This window comes from Microcaecilia unicolor, chromosome 1, assembly GCF_901765095.1.
Source record: "Microcaecilia unicolor chromosome 1, aMicUni1.1, whole genome shotgun sequence".
In the NCBI taxonomy this organism is placed as follows: Eukaryota; Metazoa; Chordata; class Amphibia; order Gymnophiona; family Siphonopidae; genus Microcaecilia; species Microcaecilia unicolor.
Window position 1 is genome coordinate 269,899,378 of NC_044031.1, and position 18,886 is coordinate 269,918,263.

The 18,886-nt window shown below is 43.7% G+C and overlaps 1 protein-coding gene across 1 annotated transcript in view; it reads right to left on the bottom strand.

Annotated features, from left to right (window-relative positions):
- The window catches only part of CPNE4 (copine 4), a 932,436-nt gene that overhangs the window by 801,430 nt on the left and 112,120 nt on the right, over positions 1-18,886 (bottom strand). The window contains exon 3 of the mRNA XM_030206477.1: positions 20-211. Coding sequence (XP_030062337.1) covers positions 20-199 — 180 coding nt within the window. The 5' untranslated portion in view covers positions 200-211. The remainder of the gene's footprint in view (positions 1-19; positions 212-18,886) is intronic.

Below are 18,886 nucleotides of genomic sequence, written 5' to 3' on the forward strand. Positions count from 1 at the left end.
GATTCTTGAATACACGTACCTCAAACCACTGCCCATGTGACTGCATTTTCAGGATGACACAGGGATCTGGCTTGGAAAGTGCATCTCGGTCTGATATGGCCTTGCATGACACTCGCAGCTCAACCTTAGTCAGGCAAGGGCTGCTAAAGATTCCAAGAGTGTTGGCTGCGGATTCATAGATGTTACTCATTTTCTGCATGTTATGCTGATCCTGTGAAAGTAAAAGAAGAAAATAAGAATTTATAAATAGTGGACTCTCTGACTAATGGCATAATAGTACCTGTAACCAGGTACAGGCCTGTTATACTGGATTACAGTCCTTTTATCTAGGCCAAGTTTTCCACAAGTCAACCAGAAGCATAGAAAGCTGTCGTGCAAAGCCCTAACATTGTAGACTGCAGAAATACCAAGTCACAAATATTGTGCGTGTAACACGTGCAATTGGAGGTGATCTCATGCTCCCTTGCTGACAACTTCTGTTCGCATGTGTTCTAGCAAACCAGAACAACACTGCTAGCTGGCTGATGGGATTACCCATGCCCCATGGATAAAGAAGGAGGAGGAACTTGGGAGTAGCTACACTGAGCAAGCAGTGGGATTCTCCCAAGCCTTTATGCCAAGAAATAAAAAGGAATCCAGGAGTCTGGTAGAGAAACTGAGGTTGTGGGGAAGAGTAGTGGCTATGAAGGAAGGAAAAATGATTGGGCCAGAACAGAGAGGTGTGCTGAGTGTGTATCAAGTTTCAAGTTTATTGTAGACTTTCTATCCCGCCCATTACAGAACAATCCATCTGGGCGGCGTACAATCTAAAATAAAAGAAAAAGAGAAGAGAGGACATGAAACATGAAAACAGGAGGAGCTGGGGTAGAACTACAATATAAACAGGAAAGAGGGGGAGAAGAAAAAACAATATGGTAGGGGGCACTGTCTGCCAGGTGAGAGTGCTTCATCTGAGGGGATTCTTGAAAAAGAAACGTCTTGAGCTTAGATTTAATGAGGCGTAGTGGGGTGATCTGTCTGAAGTGAGATGGTAAGGAATTCTATAGCTTTGGCCCTTAAAAAAAGAACATGGTGTGTCTACTATATTCATGGAAAAGATCTCGGAATTGATGTATCTAAGAACTTGAGTTTTAGAGTAAGGGGTGAAGTATCACAAAAGATACAGAGGTTCAGAGGCAGCAAGAGTTTTAAAAATTAACAAAAGTGACATGGTGAGAAATTGAAAGCCAATAAGATAAGGAGTAATGTGATCCTATTTCTTGAGATGAAAATGGACTCTAATGGCTATGTTTCGGACCAATTGTAAGCGTTGGCGATCTTTGATCCATAGGCCTAAGTAAATGGAATTACAATAGTCTAATAATACAATACAATACAATAATACAATAATTACAATAGTCTGCTTGAGGAGAGAGTGGGTAAATCTATTCAAGAAGAATAAGTAAGACTGGAGGGGCAGCTTTGCTTAAGGATGATGACTGACGCCAGAGGGAGAGGCTTGCTTGGGGTGGAACGGTGATTGAGGCCTGAAAGGGGAGGTTTAATGGGGAAGTCAGAGGCAAGCTAATTGAGGTAAGGGGGGATGCTGAGAGGTGATGATTGACTGAGACCAAAGAGAAGCCCCCCCCCCCCCCCCCCCCCCAATATTCAAAAGCATTTAACTGGCCAAGATTTGCACCTGACTGGTTAAATGCCTCATAACCAGCCACCCGGCAATATTCAGAGGGGGGATAGTCGGCTATCCCGCGCTGAATATTGCCAGTTAGCGGCTCTCAGATAACCGATTATATTGGGCGATATAACCAGCTATCCACTGATTTTCAGCCCAAGTTTAGCAGCCAAATATAGCTGCTTGAAAACATGGGATATCTTTGCCCAGTCTTCAAGATAACTGGCGAAGTCTAAATATCTACTTAGCCAGTTACGCTGAAAACAGCTAAAAATAAACCAGATATTCAATGCCCAACATTGAATATCTGGCATCACCACAGACCACGGAGTTAGCTTGGCCAGTGGCGTACTGAGGACGGGGCGGTGGGGGCGGACCACCCCAGGTGCAGATCAAAGGGGGGCATTCCACTCCTACTGCTTTGTCAGTCCCTGCCTTCCCAACTTCGACACTATGTGCCTTCCTGCAGTGCAACCTCCGCCCCTGCATCTCCTCCCAGGTGGCTTCTCTCTCTCAGTCCTTCACCGCATTCCTGTGCAGCCTGCACCTTCCTGCATTCTACAAGTTTGCTCCAGCTCCACCGCTGCTGCTAGACTGCCATGCAATGGTGCTGGAACAAAAGCTGTGTAGTGGCGGTGGCAGTATACATTGATAGGTGCACTGGGGGATTGTGCCGATCGGGGTCTCCGATGTCTCTCTGCCCCAAGGAGATTGGTTCCTCTGCCCTATTTGTGGCTGCTGACTCCACCCCTTTGAGTTCTCATCACTTCCCATTGTGGAGCAAAGCCAGCAGCCAAAGGTAATTAGGCCCCGCAGGGAGTAATTTTAACATTTTAATTTTATTATTCTGCCTTCCTCCTTGGCTTTTTTTAAAAACATTTTTTATTGCTGCTGCACTGTTGCTAGTTTCAAACAGGAGCAGCATGGGGGGGGGGGGGGGGACATGAAAAGGAGAGAAAGTGCCAGGTCCAGGCCCAAGAAATAGCACTGGATGAGGGGACTGGGAGAGGGCAGACGCTGGATAGAGGGGACAAAGAAAGGGAGCAGACGCTTATGGAAGGGAGGGAAAGGGCAGACGCTGGATCATGGAAAGACAAGACGATGGATGGAAAGGGGAAAGAAAGAGGGGGAGCAGATGCTGATGGCAGAGAGGGAAAGGGCAGATGCTTGATAGAGGGGGGCAGAAGCTGGTTGGAAAGGGGCATAGAGAGGGGGGGTAGACGCTGCTGGAAAGGGGAGAGAGAGAGGGAGCAGACACTGACAGAAAAGAGAGAAAGGGCAGATGCTGGATAGAAAGGGGCAGGGGGAAGACATTGGATGGAATAGGGCAGAGAGGGAGCAGATGCTGATGGAAGGGAGAATAATACAAAAAGTGGGAGGACGACCAAGGATCCCAAAGACTGAGAAGACGTATAATACAAGAGAAGTTTATTGTGATATAAAGACTCAGAGAAGTTTATTGTGGTTTAAAGGCCACATCCAGGCACTGGCATTAAATAGCAGGGTAAGCAACGACCTCCCAAAGTTATGGGGATAAGGACAATATTCTGTGCTGTTATCTGCACAGCTAACCAGACAAAATCAGAACTGCTATTTACACATTCCTACTTGCCTGGTTAGCTATGCCCCACTGGCACTCAATATCACCACTGCTTGCATAACTTCCAGGACTTCCCCAACTCCACCCTTGGAAAACCCGGCACTGCCCGGAATGTGCCACAAAAGTCAGAGCCAATGTTCAGTGGCAATTTCCAGTTAAGTGCCTAATATCGGTGGCCAGCCAGCTCAGGATGGTTTAAGTAATCAGGAGCCACTCCTGCCTCCTTAAACAACATGAATATCTACCCCTAATTGTACTGAATTATCTCAATGTCTGTTCAATAGTGCATTAATTAGAATTATTGCCTAATGGCATCATCTTAGTTTTACGTTTAGTCTTCAAAGTCCAGTCTTTGTAAATAGGTACAAAGAGTGAATGTAGGAGGTAGCTAGAATTAAACTTCGAAGACAATAGATGCCGTACATTAAGTCAGACTAAAATAGGTACTGGTATTGACAAAGCTAAAGAATATGGATCTAGCATTTTTTTTCCTCTCTGTCTTCTTCCCACTCTTGCATTATTTTCAGTATTCTGGATAAATATACTCTGTCTTTTAACAATGCATTTCCTTCTTCAGGTTTCAAAAGCCTTGTAGTTATTAATCAAAGATAAGGTTTATGTCTCAACCCTGCACTTTTGTTCCATTATATTCTATTGTCACTACAGTGACTGGATGGTTTTCTTCTGATGTCAACTAATAGGAAGTAGGAGGCTGTTAAAATTGTTTCAGATCTTAAATGGGTATGGACAAAAATAATTTTATAGCCCCGAATAAGAGAAAATAAAGTTATGTAATAAAATGCTAGTTAACTTACATCTGATGGAATTAGGGTAGGGACAGGTCGGTCCAGTGTTATAGGCAATTTGATCATTAGGTAGCTGACTTCATCAGTTCCTTAGGATTTTAGAGAGTTATATGGATTTAAAAAACAGGGTGTAAGAAGGAAGTTCCAAAGGACAAATTGAGGGCCTTGTTTACTATGCTGCGCTAAAGGCTTGCTAGTGTTTTTAGTATGTGCTAAGCATTAACACGTGCTAACCGTGTAGATGCCTATAATATTCCAGTGGGCATCTACATGGTTAGCATGCACTAATTCATAGCAAGTGCTAAAAACGCTAGCGCACCTTAATAAACAGGGGCCTTAATATGCTACAGGTTGGGCTTGTCCAAGTTCAATCCATGAAGGTCCCAAACAGGTCATATGTTCAGAATATTTGTAATAAATATGCATGAGAAAAATCTGCATACCTATTAGCTCCATTGTATGTAAATACCTCTCATGTATATCCATTAGGGCAGAGCTCAACAAATCTCGGGTGCCAGGTCACCATAGTACCTGGAAACTGTACCCTGGTACCTGGGATTTTGTGTCCTAATGCAGTTTTTATTTTTTTTTGTGTGTGTGTATGTTCTTCCATCGCTGCCACCAAAACAGGCCTAAGTTTGCACAGCCATCTCGGCTTCAAATTTTAGCCATATGGTGGAGAACTTGCTGTTATTTTCTGAGTCTTGTGAGATTTGGGACCTTATGATCAGCTCAATCGTGACCTGAATTGCACAATGGTGGCAGTAAAGCAAGACAAGAACAGGCATTTGGGCATGCCTCAGTGGGCCAAGTGCTCTTAAGAGTCCCAGGACTGGGCAATACCTGCTGTGCAACTGATTAAGAAGTACAATAAAAAAACAAAGCTCAAGACCCTGCCATGTTCCTGGCCTCTTCTTCAGCACAGACTTCCTGTTATTAATGCAGGAGTCCATACCAAAGAAGGGGGCAGGAACATAGCACGGTTTTGAGTCTTTCAGTGGCTCAGAGGTGTTGTGTTTAAATTATTATTATTATTATTATTATTATTATTATTACAGGCTGGGCCACACTGTGCCATGGGAATCTTTATACCCAACTGGTGAGGCAAGGGAAGTTAAGTTCCCATCAAGTTAAGTTAGACATTTTACTTAGACTACAAATGCTGGTAGTCTAAGTAAAAAGGTTCAAGACTTGCAAGCCCTGATGTTTGAAGAAAACTTGGATATTGTTGCTATTACGGAGACGTGGTTCAACGATTCTCATGAATGGGATGTGACCGCACTGGGCTGTAATCTTTTTAGGAAGGATAGAGAGGGCCAAAGAGGTGGAGGAGTGGCTCTGTATGTGAGAGAGAATATCAGAGCGGCTGAAATGCAGGGTACCTGGGGAAAAGAAGAAGCTTTATGGATCATCCTGGAAAGAGAAGACGGAACCTGTATCCACACGGGAGTTATCTACAGACCTCCTGCGCAAACGGAGAAGTTAGACAAGGATCTGATAGAAGATATTCAAAAGATTGGTATGAAAGGGGAGGTACTACTGTTGGGAGATTTCAATTTGTCTGACCTGGATTGGAACATCCCGTCTGCGGAATCGGAAAGAAGTAGGGAGATTGTGGATGCCTGTCAAAGTGCCTTGCTCAGACAAATGGTGACGGAACCCACGAGGGAAGGGTCGATGCTGGGTCTAGTGCTCACTAATGGAGGTACTGTTTCCGATATTCGGATGGGTGCCCACCTATGTAATAGTGATCATACCGTATGGTTTGATATAAGGGCGAAGGCAGAGTGCGGACGCACAAAACTCAAAGTGCTGGATTTCAGACATACTGATTTTGATAAAATGGGGGAATACCTGAAGAAGGAACTGTTGGCATAGGAAGGCATAGGAGAAGTGGAAAAACAGTGGTCCAAGCTAAAGGCTGCTATAAATATGGTGACTGATCTTTTTGGGAGGAAAGTAAACAAAAACAAGAGAAGCAGGAAGCTTATATGGTTCTCCAAACAAGTAGCTGAAAAAATAAGAGCAAAAGAGGCTTTGTTCAAGAAATACAAAAGAGTGCAACGAGAGGATCACGGAAAAGATTATCGGATTAAACTGACAGAAGCGAAAAGGGAAGTACGGCTAGCGAAAGCGTGAGCGGAAGAAAAAATGACTAAAGATGTAAAGAGAGGTGACAAGACTTTTTCCAGATATACTGGAGAAAGGAGAAGAGATAGGAATGGAATTGCGAGACTGAAAGATAATGAGAATGGCTATGTGGAGAGTGATGAAGATAAAGCGAACGTGTTAAACAAATATTTCTTTTCGGTGTTCACAGAGGAAAATCCTGGAGAAGGACCGCGGTTGGCTGCCAAGGGAACGTCTGGGAATGGAGTGGATACTGCGCTGTTTACGGAAGAGTTTATAAACAGCTGGAGAATCTGAAGGTGAACAAAGCTATGGGGCCAAATGGGATACATCCCAGGATACTGAAGGAGCTCAGAGAGGTCCTGGTGGGACCTCTTAAAGATGTATTTAATAGATCTTTAGAGATGGGAGAGGTTTCGCAAGATTGGAGATGAGCGGATGTGGTCCCTCTTCACAAAAGTGGAGACAGGGAAGAAGTGGGAAACTACAGACCAGTAAGTCTCACGTCGGTCGTAGGAAAAATAATGGAGTCGCTGCTGAAAGAAAGGATAGTTAACTTTCTAGAGGCCGACGGGTTACAGGACCTGAGGCAACATGGCTTTACCAAAGGAAAATCCTGCCAAACGAATCTTATTGACTTTATTGACTGGGTGATCAAAGAACTGAATGAGGGACGTGCGCTAGATGTAATCTACTTGGACTTCAGCAAAGCCTTTGATATGGTCCGCCACAGAAGACTCGTGAATAAGCTGAAAGGGTTGAACTTAGGACTGAAAGTGGTGAACTGGATAAGAAACTGGTTGACTGACAGGTGGCAGAGGGTGGTGGTAAATGGAATCCGCTCGGAGGAAAGGAAAGTGAGCAGTGGAGTTCCTCAGGGGTCGGTGCTGGGGCCTATTCTGTTTAATATATTTGTGAGAGATATTGGTGAAGGATTGGAAGGAAATGTGTGCCTTTTTGTAGATGACACGAAAATAGCCAATAGAGTGGATACCCTGGAGGGAGTAGAAACGATGAGAAGGGATCTCCGAACGTTAGAAGAATGGTTGAGGTTCTGGCAGTTAAAATTTAATGTACACAAACAAAACCTTCAAAAACCACTTCAAAAACCACTCTTTGCATTCAAGTAGTGCTCAGTGACTGGACAACCACCTCTAGACTGACTAGCAGCCATTAAATGTGTTGTTCCCGATAGTACATCATTGCACTATACCACCTGCCTACCATAGATGTTATATTGTAACTAATGTGGATAATATGAATGTTTCTTATCCAGATAAATAACCATGCGGCAAACCACTTATCTTAGTGTTTAACCAGTAGATTCAGCTGTGGCTAGTGGAGGTCACTTTAAAAACGTGCAGTGAAGCAAAAATGTGGTGGAGCTTCTAAACCAGTTCCCAGTGATCATCCGTGATTTATCTGGATAAGAAACATTCATATTATCCACATTAGTTACAATATAACATCTATGGTAGGCAGGTGGTATAGTGCAATGATGTACTATCGGGAACAACACATTTAATGGCTGCTAGTCAGTCTAGAGGTGGTTGTCCAGTCACTGAGCACTACTTGAATGCAAAGAGAAAAATATTAAAAAAAAGTGTTTTTTGAAAAATTTTGTTTGTTTACACATTGCACTGTGTGAAACACACACATAAGTATTACGTTAAGGGTTTTGTTTGTGTACATTAAGCTGAACAGACAACCCAAAAGATTATTTATACTCCAGTAGTGAGTACTAGTTAAAATTTAATGCCAAGAAGTGTAGAGTGATGCACTTGGGGTGCAGAAACCCAAAAGAAAGATACCGGATAAGAGGGGAGAGATTAGTAAGCTCGACTCAGAACAGAGACCTTGGGGTGTTGGTGTCGGAGGATCTGAAGGTGAAGAAACAATGCGACAAGGTGATGGCCGTGGCCAGAAGGATGCTAGGCTACATAGAGAGGGACATAACCAGCAGAAGAAAGGAAGCGTTGATGCCCCTTTACAAGTCGTTGGTGAGGCCCCACTTGGAGTACTGTGTTCAGTTTTGGAAGCCGCATCTTGCTAAAGATGTAAAAAGACTGGAAGCATAGGCGGTTGGTGGCCCAACTGTTTGGGGAGGCTAAAGGGGCGGGGTTGGGGTGGGGCCAGGGGTGGAGCTTAAATCCATAATTGTCTGATAACACACAGAAAAAATAAATAAATAAAAATAAAAGTCACAATTAATACATTTTATTAAATTTAGATATTAGATATGTATCATATGTCAAAGAATAAAGTGGTTGCTCAAAGCATATTCTAAGCACAATCGCTCAACTGCAAAACACTGCACAACTTTGTGCAAAAACACACTCAGAACCTTACTGTACCATAAATATTACAATGGGCAGAACCTAATACACCAATATACCACCCATACGGAAAATGCAGACCATCAACAATATGAAACAAAGGATCATATCATCACAATTCTCATGTAGAGCCACAAAACACCCTAATTCATGTGGGATAAAATGCCATAAATATGTAAATAAATATAAACTTTTAATGTTGAGCACCTGATCCTCAAAGTGGACATATTCCAAACACTTTAATGAAAATAAAATGATCTTTTCTAACTTTGTTGTCTGGTTGTCCGATTCTACTGCTATCTGTTCTCAGTGCAGGTCAGGAAGTCATCCTCGTTAAATATCTCTCTGGCAACCCAGCCAACCCCCCCCCCCCCCCCCTCCCCTTGCTCTCCCAGCAGTAAGGTAAACAAACCATAAAACATTTTCTACAACTGATTCACAAGGCTAGAGGGCTTTCACTGCAGCTCCTGCTGTGAGGATGGAGGTAAATCAACAATTTAAACCCCTCAGAGCACAGCAGGGGAGGCTTAGCCTCTCCAAGCCTCTTATACTGGGCGCCTATGACTGGAAGCGGTGCAAAGAAAAGGTATGAAAATGGTATGGGATTTGCGTTGCAAACAGTACGAGGAGAGACTTGCTGACCTGAACTTGTATACCTTGGAGGAAAGGAGAAACAGGGGTGATATGATACAGACATTCAAATATTTGAAAGGTATTAATCCACAAACAAACCTTTCCCGGAGACAGGAAGGCAGTAGAACTAGAGGGCATGAATTGAGGTTGAAGGGGGGCAGACTCAGGACTAATGTCAGGAAGTATTTTTTCACAGAGAGGGTGGTGGATATGTGGAATGCCCTCCCATGGGAGGCAGTGGAGATGAAAACGGTAATGGAATTCAAACGTGTGGGATAAACACAAAGGAATCCTGTTTAGAAGGAATGGTTCCATGGAATCTTAGCGGAGATTGGGTGGCAACACCAGTAATTGGAAACAAAACAGGAGCTGGGCAGACTTCTACAGTCTACACCCTGATTGTGACTGAATAGATAGGGATGGGCTGCAGTGTAAATTTTAAGGGGCTTCGATGTTAGCTTCAGAACTTAGTACAAGAACAGTACTGGGCAGACTTCTACGGTCTGTGCCCTGAGAAAGGCAAGGACAAATCAAACTCGGGTATACATATAAAGTATCACATACCATATAAAACGAGTTTATCTTGTTGGGCAGACTGGATGGACCGTACAGGTCTTTATCTGCTGTCATTTACTATATTACTATGATGGGCTTGTATGAAAAAAATCTGCTCCAGTACTTTAGGTCAATTGGCACCTAATGAGGATAGCAAAAAAAAAAAAAAAAAAGGAGGGGCATTCTTCAAAACAAAATGGGAGATAAACGGAGAGAAGGACAGAAAAAAGGTTGTTGGAGAAAGGTAGAAAATAAACAGAAAAAGAAAAGAATAGATGGAGAAATTGAACAACTCTGAAGCAAAAAATGAGGGAATCTGAGGAAAAGAAGAAAATAAACTGAAAAATGGGGACAAAATTACATAAGGCAGATACAAGAAACAAGGGAAGTTAGCCATGCTCCTCCTGGAACCTGTCCACTGAAGAGAGAGTGCGTAACTAGGAAGACTGAGACTGCAATGTTTAGAAAGGGAGATTACTGAGGACAGAGGGAGTAACTTGAAACAGGAGGATACTGAGTGAGAAGGGTGGTGGATGAGGAAGAGAAAGATATTGAGAGGTTAGAATGTGAAGGAAAAAGACAATGTGGAAAAATGGGGGGTGAAAGAGAGGTGGGATGAGGAAGACCAGGATGGTAAGAGTGATAAAAGAGAAACGAAGACCAGTGGAGACTGCATGCCATAGCTGGTAACTAAACCAAAGAAATCATCCCTGACTCAGCTATTAGGAAAGCACTGTCTTGCTGCTGAAAGCATGGTTAGGGAATGGGGTCTGCTGGTTTCTGACAGAGCTATGCAGAGGTGCAGTCTAATTTACTAAGCTGTCTTTTCCTATGGAAACAGAATAGGAAAGCAGATCTAGTAAGGTATTTTTATTCTGAATTTATGAACTGGACCTCAGAAACATTTGCCAGGCACACCAGGGTTGCCAGGTAGAAATTTTTTTTCCAGCCCAATCCAGGCCAGAAACCAGCCCAAAACCCGCCCAAACACAAACCCCGCCCCTGACACCCCCACCCCCGCGTCACCGGCCCCACCCCCGCCGTCACCGGCCCCGCCTCCCACGTCATCGGGCCCGCCTCCCCGTCATCAGCCCCGCCTCCCACGTCATCGGGCCCGCCTCCCCGTCATCAGCCCCGCCTCCCCGTCATCGGCCCCGCCTCCCACGTCATCGGCCCCGCCTCCCACGTCATCGGCCCCGCCCAAAACGTCACTAACCCCGCCCAAAAACGTCACTAACCCCGCCCCCCGCGGCCGAAAAAAATCAAAAAGCCGCCCAAAAAGCCGCCCGGAAGCCCAAAAAACCGCCCAAAAAACCGCAACCCGCCGCGGGCAAAAATTTCCCGCGGCGGGTCGCGGAAAACCGCCCAATTGGGCGGTAAAACCGCCCACCTGGCAACACTGAGGCACACCCTTATAGCAAACCAGAATGCAGAGCTCCTGTTCCAGAAAATTCCATTGTCATCTTCTCAGAGGCTCTGTGCCTGAGTCTGCCACTTTCAGTAGAGCAGACAATGGTGGTAATTAGCAGCAGGTCTAACATGTTTATTTCCTTAAAAGTATAGAGATATAAAATATGTAGGAAGATAAAAACAATAAGGCCCATTTAATTTAATTTAATTGGATTAATCAATTTATAACCTGCCATTTTAAGAACCAATTTGATGAGGAAAAGATAACAATAATATAATAATCCACCTTCTCCACATTAAAATAAAAACAAAACCTAATTAATCTATATCTAACTCATTTTATCACATAATCCCTTCCTATCTCAAACAACAGCAGTACTCCTGTGTCCCTTTATAAAGGAGGTCTTTGGCTTGCATGTTAAAATTGTATAATCAGTCAGCATTTTAAGCTTCCATGGCAATTTATTCCAAAGACCTGGGCAGCCCCAGCCAGCAATTTAGTCTATAGCCCTCAATTGAATATGATGGGCTGATGGAATACTTAAATTCCTTTTCCAACTAGAAAACAAGGCACTAGAAATCTGAAACCAATTCAAGGTGAATAATAAAGGTATAATCTTCTCACACCTAGCTCTTATAATCACTCTCACCACCTTGCTCTGAATCAACTTCATTCTAGTTAGAAGTATATTGGGGGTTTAAAATAAGAGAGAGAGCCCCTGCCTAAACTATTATCTCTCCAATTTCTTCTCATTAAAGTGCTACAGTTGATCTTTTCTTTCTGCCAAATTCTGTAAATAACTTCTCTGTCATTGTTTATACTTTATTCAAGAATTTGATATACCACCATTGTAAGTTCTGGCATAATGGTTTACAATATCCATATATAAACTAATCTATAAAAAGAAACAGAGAAAAATGTAGACAGATAAAGATCATATGGCCTATCCAGTCTGCCTATCCATGCCATCTACTCTCCCTATCACTCCCTTAGAAATCCTATGTACTTATCCCAAGCTCTCTTAAATTCAGATACTGTTTTCATATTCAAAACTTCCACTGGTAGGCTGTTCAATTAATTCACCACCCTTTCCACTAAGAAGTATTTCCTCAGGTTACTTCTGAGTCTATCCCTTTCACCTTCATCCTATTCTCCCTCATTCCGGAGCTTTCTTACATTTGAAACAGGCTTGCCTCCTATGCATTTATGCCGCATAGGTATTTAAATGTCTCTATCACATCTCCCCTTTCCCGCCTTTCTTCAAAAGTATACAAATTGGAATCTTTAAGTCTGTCCCCATATGTTATATGACGAAGACCATTTTAGTAGCCACCCTCTGGACCAAATCCACCCTGTTTATATATTTTTGAAGGTAAAGTCTCCAGGAATGTACACAATATTCTAAATGAGGTCTCAGAGTCTTATACAGGGGCATCTTCACCTCCAAGTGGAAGAGTAGCCTAGTGGTTAGTGCAGTAGACATTAATCTTAGGGAACTGAGTTCAATTCCCACTGTAGCTCCTTGTGACTGGGCAAGTCACTTAACCCTCCATTGCCCCACATATAAATAAGTACCTGTATATACTATGTAAACCACTTTGAATGTAGTTACAAAAACCACAGAAAGGTGGTATATCAATTCCATTTCCCTCCTTTTTCCTACTGGCCATTCCTCTCCCTATGTACCCAAGCATCCTTCTTGTGTTCACTGCTGCCTTTTCTACCTGTTTGGCCGCCCTAAGATCATCACATATAATCACACCCAAGCCCCACTCCTCTTTCATGCACAAAAGTTCTTCACCCCCAAAGAGGGGCATAATCGAACGGGGACGACCATCTGTAAGGGCGCCCATCTCTGAGGACGTCTCTGCGAATGGTCGGGGCATCCCGTATTATCAAAACAAGATGGGTGTCCATCTTTTGTTTCGATAATACGGTCGGGGACACCCAAATCTCCACATTTAGGTCGACCTTAGAAATGGGCGACCTCGGTTTTCGCCGATAATGGAAACCGAGGACGCCCATCTCAAAAACGACCAAATCCAAGGCATTTGGTCATGGGAGGAGCCAGCATTCGTAGTGCACTGGGCACCCTAGGGGGCACTGCAATGGACTTCACAAATTGCTCCCATGGTGCATAACTCCCTTACCTTGTGTGCTGAGCCCCCCAACCCCCCCCCAAAAAAAAACTCACTCCCCACAACTGTACACCACTACCATAGCCCTTAGGGATGAAGGAGGGCACCTAGATGTGGGTACAGTGGGTTTCGGGTGGGTTTGGAAGGCTCATATTTACCACCACAAGTGTAACAGGTGGGGTGGGGATGGGCCTGGGTTCACCTGCCTGAAGTGCACTGCACCCATTAAAAACTGCTCCAGGGACCTGCATACTGCTGTGATGGAGCTGGGTATGACATTTGAGGCTGGCATACAGGCTGGACAAAAATGTTAAAAAATTTTTTTTTGGGTGGGAGGGAGTTGGTGACCACTGGGGAAGTAAGGGGAGGTCAATCCTGATTCCCTTCGGTGGTCATCTGGTCAGTTTGGGCACCTTTTCGAGGCTTGGTCGTGAAAAAAAGGGACCAAGTAAAGTCGGCCAAGTGCTCGTCAGGGACGCCCTTGTTTTTTCCATTATCGGCCGAGGACGCCCATCTCTTAACCACGCCCCATCCCCCCTTTGGTACGCTGCCAACACGCCCCCGTGAACTTTGGTTGTCCCCCCGACGGAAAGCAGTTGAGGACGCCAAAATCAGCTTTCAATTATGCCGATTTGGGCGCCCCTGAGAGAAGGACGCCCATGTCCCGATTTGTGTAGAAAGATGGGCGCCCTTCTCTTTCGAAAATTCCCCTGAAACTGTACCATTTTTGCAGTCCAAATGCATGACCCTGCATTTTTTGGCATTACGTCTTTGCTGCCAAATTCCAGGCCATTCCTCTAGCTTCACTAAGTCCTTCCTCAGGTTATCGACACCATCAGGGGTGTCTACCCTATTGCAGATCTTGGTATCATCCACTAAGAGGCAAACCTTACCTTCAGCAGTATCACTTACAAAAATGTTAAAAAGAGCCAGCCCAAGAACTGAACCTTGTGGCATACCATTAGTAACATCCTTTTCCAAAGAATGAGCTCCATTTACCATTACCTTCTGTTGCCTTCTACTCAATCAGCACCTAATCCAGTCAGTCACGTTAGGGCCCATACCAAGGGAACTCAGTTTATTTATTAGTAGTCTACGAAGAACCATGTTAAAGCCTTTATTAAAATCTATATACATCACATCTAGCACTCTTCCTCGATCCAACTCTCTGGTCAACCAGTCAAAGAATTAATCAGATTTGTCTGGCAAGACCTGCCTCTAGTGAAACCATGTTGCTTCAGGTCCTATAATCCATTGGATTCCAAAAGCTTTACTATTCTCTGTTTTAAAACTGTTTCCATTAATTTACTTACCACAGAAGTCAGACTTGCCAGTCTGTAGTTCTCAACCTCTTCCTTTCTTCTGCTTTTGTGGAAGTAAGGAAGAGGTTTGTGCTCTTCTTCAGTCCTCCAGGACCACTCCTGACACTAAAGAATCATTGAAAAGGTCAGCCAGTGGAGCCGCTAGAACTTCCTAAGTTCTTTCAGTACCCTCAGATGCATGCCATCTGGCCCCAGCGCTTTATTCACCTTTCGTTTAGCCAGCTCCTCACAAACACAGTCCTCTGAAAATTGTTCAGGGACTACCACTCCTCCATTCTTATTTGTGTTTGTCTTCTGCGGTCCTGCTCCCAGCTCTCAATTGTGAACACAGAACAGAAATATTTGTTAAGCAATTCCGCCTTATCTTTATCAGCATCTACATATTCCTCCACCTTTGAGTCTCATAATGCCACGTTTGCACTTCCTTCTATCACTAACATATCTAAAAAATGTCTTGTCCCCCATTTTACCATATTGGCTATTGTTTCCTCCCATTTGCATCTTTGCTTTCCTGACTACCAGCTTCTTTTAGCTTTTCCAGATATTGTCGTCTGCTTTCTTCTTTCTGTTCACCTTAGGAGGACTGAAATATCCTATATCACCAATAGACTTTTGAAGTCACTTAATCCCTCAAAAGGTCTTTTCTCAATCTACCAATGAGTGCTATCTCTGCCAATTCCTACTTTATCTTGCACAGCCCCATTGAACCTACCAAAAGGTGAGAAAATGTGGGATACAAATGCGAAAAATAAATAAATAAAGCAGAGATTCTTTCTTTATTCTTTGTTAGCAAGATCAACTCTTTACTTAAGTCCTTCTCTCCCTCTCCTATTCCTCCTTTGCTGGGTTGTTCTTCCTCTGAAACATTCCCCCTCCCTCCCAGTCTGGCTTTACTGTTTAGTCTACTTTTCAACTGCAATATTTGCAGCCTCTGAAAGTCATAATGTCCACAATGAAGACTACCTTCTGCTCAACTGATCCCATTCCTGCATCCCACTTGAAGAACCCTATATTAGGTTTGCTTCCTACCTTCCTATCGTTGATCAATCTAAGCCCCACCGGCCAGTTCCCAGATCCTTGGAAACTGGCCATAGTGTGTCCCATCTTAAAGTAAGCTATGCTTGATCCTGCAATTACTAGTCATTACTGCCCAGTGTCCGATCTCACCTTTATGTCCAAAGTTCTCAAAAAAGTCATCTTCCTACAGCTTTCTGATTTTTCTGAAAAGACACTCGCTTTACATCCTCGTCAGTCTGGCTTTAGGACTAATTACAACTCTGAAATTGTTATGACAGCTCTATTAAGTGAAATTCATTCTCATTTCAATAAACATAAACTTGTTTTGGCAGTCTCGCTGGATCTATTTTCTGCCTTAGACCTGGTTAACGACTCCCTCCTGATTTCTTGTCTATCTTCACAGGGTATCTCAGGTGAGGTCCTATCTTGGTTTATTTCTTTTCTGTCTAACCACTTCTTCCAAATTGTTACCTCCACCTCAACCTCTATCAAGAGGGATGTCTGCTGTGTGGTTCCTCAAGGGTCAATCCTCTCACCACTCTTCTTCAACCTCTGTTTAAATCCACTGGCTACTCATTTTCAAATGTTTGGGGTATCTACTTACTTCTATGTGGATGATATTTTACTATTTTATCCAACCAATGCATCTTCTGTTTCCATTTCACCTCTTCAATCCTGACTAGACTCCGTTGCTAATTGACTTTTTGATCACCAACTAGTCCTAAATGCAGACAAGACTGTGGCTTGTTGGTTCTCTAGTTCAGTGAATCCTCCCTCTGCGTCCATTTCTGGTTTGGGGACAGCAATCGGTCCAGTCTCCTACTTTCACTATGTAAGGGTAATTCTCGACTCTTCTCTCTCTTTTTCATAACACATCTCTCACTTGTCCAAGCTCTGCTTTTTCACTTTTTGACAGCTGTGGACTATCTGTCACCTTTTTAATCACAACAATTTCCATGCACCTATTCTTGCGTTCTTTATTTCACGTCTTGACTATTTCAACATTATCTATTCTCATCTAGTTCATTCTGCTGTCAAGAAACTTCAAATATTACAGAACACAGCTATCAGATTACTCTGTCATGATGGCATTTTGATCACATGTCCCCCTTACTTAAACAACATCACTAGCATCCTGTAGAATTTTGAATTACCTACAAAGTCACTCTGTTGACTTTCAAGGCTTTACTTCACATCTTACTGTTCCCTACTCACCAGCAAGAGTCTCTGTTCCTTAAACAACCATTGTCTCATCCTCCCAAGTCCAAAACATACCCAGCTAGAAACAACCAGACACCGTGCCTTCTTTTTTCTCTCTCCTAATATTTGGAACTCTTCGTCTCTTTCTCATCGTGGTGAACCATCTCTTAAAACTTTGAGGTAAACCTGAAAGCCTGGATTTTCAGACAAGCTTTTGGAGGTCAGGATTAGCCAGAAATTGCTATCAGTTGATTAGGTGAATCAACCGTTGCTCTCGGCTATGTACTTTATACTTTCTTTTGCATGAATGTATTATACTTTTCTTTGTGTGAATGTATTTCTCCTCTGTTTGTTTTCTTCTGTGTGATAATATATCTTTTCTGTCAATAATTGGAGTTCCTTTCCATTTTATTTATGTTTTAGTTATGTACACTATTCTGCTCTGCCCAGGTAGCTACAGCGGTCTAGCAAATCTACTAAAGTATAATTATAAGTATAAAGGCTAACCCTGGGCCTATCTGTATCACTGGTGGACCAGCAGTTGTTGTTGGAGGCACTAGAATAGCCCCCCTTGCTCCTGCCACTGTGGTGCCCTTCAAAAATGGGCTGCCGTGACCTTTCAAGGCAGTTCGCAGTACTTTGTGTAGTATCGTGAGCTGCCACAAGAGGTCATGGCAACCATTTTAGAAGGACGCCGCAAGAGGCAGGAACAAGAGGGCTGTGCTCCTGCCCCCAACAACCACTGCTGGACCACCAGGGATACAGGTAGGCCCTGGGGGAGCATTCTGGGGAGGACTAGTTTCTTGTCCCTCATCCACACCCTTGTCACCTCTCGTTTAGACTACTGCAATCTGCTTCTTGCTGGCCTCCCACTTAGTCACCTCTCCCCTCTCCAGTCGGTTCAAAACTCTGCTGCCCGTCTCATCTTCCGCCAGGGTCGCTTTACTCATACTACCCCTCTCCTCAAGACCCTTCACTGGCTCCCTATCCGTTTTCGCATCCTGTTCAAACTTCTTCTACTAACCTATAAATGTATTCACTCTGCTGCTCCCCAATATCTCTCCACAATCGTACTTCCCTACACCCCTTCCCGTGCACTCCGCTCCATGGATAAATCCTTCTTATCTGTTCCCTTCTCCACTACTGCCAACTCCAGACTTCGCGCCTTCTGTCTCGCTGCACCCTACGCCTGGAATAAACTTCCTGAGCCCCTACGTCTTGCCCCATCCTTGGCCACCTTTAAATCTAGACTGGAAGCCCACCTCTTTAACATTGCTTTTGACTCGTAACCACTTGTAACCACTCGCCTCCACCTACCCTCCTCTCTTCCTTCCCGTTCACATTAATTGATTTGATTTGCTTACTTTATTTATTTTTTGTCTATTAGATTGTAAGCTCTTTGAGCAGGGACTGTCTTTCTTCTATGTTTGTGCAGCGCTGCATATGCCTTGTAGCGCTATAGAAATGCTAAATAGTAGTAGTAGTAGTAGTTGTCATGGGCTGGGGGTGGGGGCAAGGAAGGAAAGGACTTTGTTCGAGGTGGGAGGGGGTTCAGGAGACTAGAGGTTGTTTTTTTTAAGTTATCCTGGTGCCAGCCTGATATTCAGCCAGGGCCCGCATGACTTTCTAAAGCTCCGGGCAGCCAGCCACCCAAAGTTAGCCTCCATCATTCAGTGCTGATGCCAGAACATGGCCCAGCACTGAATATTGGGAGCTAAATTTAGCTGGCGACAGTCAGCATTTAAAGAAACGCTGACCACAACCAGCTGAATATTGGGGGAGGGTTGTATATTCCTTTTTTTCTTTTTTTTAATCTTTATTATTCTTCTGTACAGTATTCTGTTGAGATGTTGTTATGCTTATTCTCTGAAGATGCATTATCTTGATATGTATTCCAACAGGTCAATATTCAGCCCACAGCGGTCTGCATTTTTATAAAGGCCACTGTGGACAGATTTACAACTGGATATTCAGAGCCAGCCAAACGTGGGTACCAAAGCTGAAAATCCAATGGATTAGTGGCCACTGAAAGTTATCCAGATAAAGTCTTTTCTGTGGTCCAACTCGCA